Source organism: Crocodylus porosus, unplaced genomic scaffold (genome assembly GCF_001723895.1).
Source record: "Crocodylus porosus isolate Cpor-Errol unplaced genomic scaffold, CroPor_comp1, whole genome shotgun sequence".
NCBI lineage: Eukaryota > Metazoa > Chordata > Crocodylia > Crocodylidae > Crocodylus > Crocodylus porosus.
The window spans coordinates 16,524,535-16,529,629 of NW_017728927.1; the positions used below are offsets into that span (position 1 = coordinate 16,524,535).

General features: G+C 47.4%; 1 protein-coding gene across 1 annotated transcript in view; it reads right to left on the reverse strand.

Moving 5' to 3' along the window:
* Positions 1-5,095, reverse strand: part of NPTX2 (neuronal pentraxin 2) — a 17,557-nt gene that overhangs the window by 8,429 nt on the left and 4,033 nt on the right. Inside the window, exons 2-3 of the mRNA XM_019542158.1 lie at positions 4,751-5,095; positions 3,455-3,671 (exon numbers count right to left, since the gene is read on the reverse strand). Coding sequence (XP_019397703.1) covers positions 3,455-3,671; positions 4,751-5,095 — 562 coding nt within the window. The remainder of the gene's footprint in view (positions 1-3,454; positions 3,672-4,750) is intronic.

Consider the following 5,095-nt stretch of genomic DNA (forward strand, 5'->3'; position numbering starts at 1 on the left):
CATTTCTTAACTAGTGAGAGCCTGACTTTGAAAACATTATTAATGTTCTTTTAATATTGCGTTTTCAAAGAGGGAGGAAGAGAGAGTTGCGAGTGTGCAAAAGCCTAAGCAAAGAAATGCCACTGCCCAGCACCACATGGACACCTCATGCGGTTTATCAGCTTTGCTGGAACATTTACGTCAACTGCGCAGGCCAGTGGGATTAGAGCTAGTAGGAGAGCAGTCGTAGGTTGGTGCTCAATGTGGGCCAGTGCTGGAAAGGGCAGAGAACCACATCCTGCCAGCGAGTCTCACGTAGACAGCCAGGAATGGTGAGGCTCAGGAGGCTTTAGAGGAGGCTGTGTGTGTGGAGTCTGGTGAGCACAGAGTCTTAATCTCATGCCCTCTGCAAGCTTGACCTTCCTGCCCTGCCCGGTCTCTTCCCCATCCGTGACTCCTTGTCTCAGTCCTGTTCTCCTCATCCACCCAGGCCTTCTCCATGACTTTGATTTCTTACCCCAGTCCTAGCTTCTCTGCCCAACCACCAAAACCTAGCCTTCCCCGCAACCTAAGTATTCAAGTCCTAGTCTCCTCCTCCCCACAACCAGATCCCAGTCTTCTTGCCCAACCTATTCCTTTCTCCAAGGCCTCTGAGCTTCCACTCCCATCTCTTTACCCTGACAGTCCTAATTAGATTTTCCTTTCACTCCCTTTAGTCCCAGTCTCAGACTCCTTTGTCCTAACAAATTTCTTTCTTTCCCTCCTCTGCATTCAAGAAGGCGAGAGGGTAGTTTAAGAAACCTAGCTGACAAGAGCAGGGAGATCTCAGCTCCAGGGGCAAGTCTCACCAGACCTTGAGGAGCCATTATCTGGCCTGTCCAGCATTTGCCCTAGGCTGGAGCATATGTGGGTGCTCTATGCAGTACAGCAGGTATAGTGCTGCCTAGGCTAGGAACTGCAAGGGGATAAAGTAATTCCAGAAACTTAAGAGCTAAAATTGAAGGAGTCACTACTGAACAGGTGCAAGCTGTAATTTTTCTAAGGCTCAAATCTTGACAAAATTAAGGTACATATTCACAGCAATGGCAGCAGTCACAAACCCCACCAAAGACCACCCCCTGCCAAATATCACCTAGTTTCTTCAAAGGATGGATGCATCGGAGCAGTTCAAAAAAGGCTGCCATAAAAGTTTTAACACGGGCAGAACAATGCATAAGTTTGAGGAAGGAAAGCAGTATACAAAGAGAAAAAGTATTTCTTATGCTTTGACCTTGCTCTCCTCATTTGGCAAATGAATCCCTTTGCAGTTAGGCAATGCTCATGCACATGGCAAAAGCCAGTCCTTGCCCCACAGGGTTTGTAGTCCAACTAGACAAGCCACGAAGAGGAATATTATCATCCCAATTTATAGCTGGAGAATAGAGATGCAGAGATAGCAAACAAGATAGCAAGGAAACAAAGTAAGTCTATGGCAGAGGTCCAGGCAAGCGTATGGGTCACAAGACAATCCTCCCTCTTACTGGATCGCCCACACACATTGTTGGAAAGAGAACAACTGACATGCAAGATCGGGCATCCTGAAGATTATACACTTCAGGACCTCTTACCACACCCACAATCTGCTGTCACATCTCCATGCATTGTTTTTTTCTTTACAACACACTGTATACATCTCAAAGGCCTGCCACAGATCTCTTCCACAGTCTCACAGCACACTGCACAAGAGATTGCTTTTTTCCCTTTCCAGTGAGAAAGCCACACAGCAAGATTGAGGTTATTGCCCAGAAAGAGATTACAAATGGAGCAGCAGTTGAAATAAAACAGGCACAATACCAATGCTACTTTTATCAGAGGGTGTCATAACGCTTCTCCAGCAAAGAGCCTTACACCCACCTCCAAGCATTAGACATTACAAGTACTATCTCCCACTCTGAAACCAAAGCACAGTGCAGAACATCTACGTGGTCACAGAAAGAGGGATGCAACAGACAGCCAGGGCTCCCATTCCTGGCCCCAAAGACAATACTTCCTTTGCAAGAGTAGCGCTTGGGAAGCTCACTTGGCCGTCTCTAACCAGGCAGAAGATTATATGCTCTGATTATTGTACTCTTTTTGAAAAACCTAGTGACATGACTCATGTCTTATGGGGATACATGACTGCAAGTCCAATATTACAGACAGTGGGCTTGCAATTTAAGGCACTTTTCTAGGTGTGCTCTTCATTAATAGAATACTAAAAAAGAAAAATTGTTAATTCAACGAATGTCATTGTTCCAAGCTTATTGTGAACCACCAGAAATTCTCACTGCAGTTCAGGCAGTGAAAAAATGTTAAGTGAGCAGGTGATTAGAAGGCAGTTTTTCTCTTTTCCTAGGTGAAAATGATGCGCTTAGTACAAATGAATCCACTAGGCTGTACTTTAAAATTCATGAGGTGGGCATGTTTGCACCATTTTGAAAACCCACCCATTAAATTTGCTTTCAAGTAAACAACCTATTCAGTTTGTCAAGTCATGTCCAAACCTAGTATTCTTATAAATATTATTTAACAGTCAATCTTAATTCTCTGCAATCCCCTCTATAGGGATATCACGCATGCAGGCAGTTTCATCTGGTAATTCATTTCCATGTGCATTTGTAATTTGAATAAATTGATTCTATTCAGGCATGCAGTTTCTCAGTAATGATTAATCTAAGTATCTGATTAAATGATCAGGATTAAGAGTGTCCCCCCAGTGGCACCATGTGTAATCCACTATAAAATCCAAAGGTTGCACATTTGAGATAGGGCACAAGCTCCAAGGTCTGTTGAATCTCAAATGCAATATTCACCAATTATGAAATGCAAGTTGCTAGTCCCCTCAGTGATACATCCCCCAAAATAGTGTGTAAAGCACAATAAAGGGCTGCAGATCTAGGTGGTGAAGCTACATGCAGCAGCCCACACTCAAAAGGTAATTTTGTTTACTACCTACATTAGCTCATATAATCTCCAGTAAAAATAACAAGGTGTTAAGAGCACTTAACTGTCATGTCTTTTCTCCCCTACCTAAACCTTTGGGATACCTATGGATACCATAGGATACCTTTGGGATCCTATGACCCCAGCTGACTTCTTGCCCTTTGGGCAGGGGGCTGGACTCGATGATCTCCCGAGGTCCCTTCCAGCCCTGATGTCTATGAAAATCTATGAAACAGTTACATAGCCAGTCTCAACTCTACTTCTTAGCACCCATCAGACCTGGGGATATTAATCTTCCATGCCCCCAGCATAGTTCCTCTGGTTAAAGATGAATAGTCCAAGGCAAAGTAATGTGTTAAGCAGGAAGCCTGCGAGACCTATTATCACAGGCAGCTGAAGCCCAGACCACTCTCCTTCTCTCAAGATGCACAATTATACACTATTGCAGTAGAACGGGGGGCAGGGGGCAGAGATCAAAACAGCAGCAAAGATTTCAATTCTCTTCCCAAGTTACCTTTCTCTAATTCAGAAACTCTTTCTAGCAATGCATTCAAGGCGGTCTCCGTCTTCTGCCGATGGGCTGAAGTCTCATTATGAAGTAGGAATTTCTCATCTTCAAGTTCGGCCACTTTGCTTAAAAGCTGGCGCTCTAGATCTCCGAGCCTCCTCTGAAGCATCTCTCGAAGCTCGTGAGGCAGGGCTGCGTATGACACATTGGCTCGGAGTTGGTGCTTTAGGGAAAATAAAAAAATAAAAAAAAAATGTCATGCTACTTTTTAAAAAACAGAAGAAGTTGTGACACGTGGATATGCTCATGACCACAAAGGACAAAAGCAACCGTACTTAATTCTCTTGCTAGTGTAAGAGACATTGGTTTTTAACATGTGATTTGTTCAAAGCCTTCCTCAGACTAACAAAGCTAGTCTCAAGACTTAAAGGCTTCTCTTGTTTCACTGAGCATCTATGCAGTTAATCCATACAGTACATGTTGCACATTTTCAAACCACTGATTAGATCAGTTAAGGCAAAAATCTGGCACATTAGCAGAGCAAATAAATGTAAAGAGTCTAAATAATTCCAGAAAAGGCTGATCTATTTTTAAAGCAGACAAAGCAATCATGTATAAAATTACTGGATCCTGTAACCGGTTAGAGAAAACAAGCCACCAGATATTTGCTTAATGCTGATCTGTTGAAATAATTCACAGTGAATCTTTCTTAACTTGTGAAAAGAGAAGCTGTATCCCAAATTGCTGCATATGCCAGAACACTAAATACTCAAGGCTGGGCGTAACAGTCCTATCTGCAGTCTTTTTGGCTGGGTTGTTTCCTTTCCTACAAGGACCCAGCGCCCTCAGGGGATGCCTCAAATGACAGTGGCACTTCTAAAAAGACTACAAGCAGTGAACGGGAAAAGAAACCGTCCTCTTCTGAGACCAGTCAGGAGGAGATAAGTGGATAGAAACTTGCAATACATCTTTTAAAGCTCTTTTGGGAATCGTCACAAACAGGAGCGCGGCGCGCGGGGGACACGGGCGCCCTCTCCCACGGCCGGAGCCGGGACCCAGCCTCGCTGTGCGGCAAGGTGCCGCCGGACAGAAACGGGGAGACCGGGCCGGAGCAGCTGGAAAGCAAAGGCTCCCGCGGGCTCTCGCTCGCGGCCGGCTTGGCGTCCGTCTCCCCCTCGGTTTGGCTCCACCAGCCGCCCCGCTGGACCCAAAGCATCTCGCCACCTTTGGGAGCGGCAGGACGACTCGCTTGTGGCCCGGCGGCGGCAGCGCCTCGGGCAGCCCCGCGGCCCGCCCGCCTACCTCCAGGCTCTCGAGCCGGTCCTTGAGCGCCTGCATGGTGCGGCTCAGCTGGTCGATGATGTGCGCGGGGTCGCGGGGTAGGTCGCCCATGGTGTCCTTGCCCTTGGCCAGCCCCTTGCGCCAGCCGTCGGGGCCGCTCTCGCAGCGGCTCAGCTTGGCCGTCAGCTCGCGGATGGCGTCGCGCTGGCTGCCGATCGTCTCCTTCTGCTGCACGACGGTCTCCCGCAGCTGCAGCACCGTGGCCTTCAGCTCCTCCTCGGCCGTCGCCAGCGCGCCCGGCCCGAGCCCGGGCCCGGGCGGGAACGGGCAGCCCGCGTCCGCCGGCAGCGACGTGCACACGAAGCG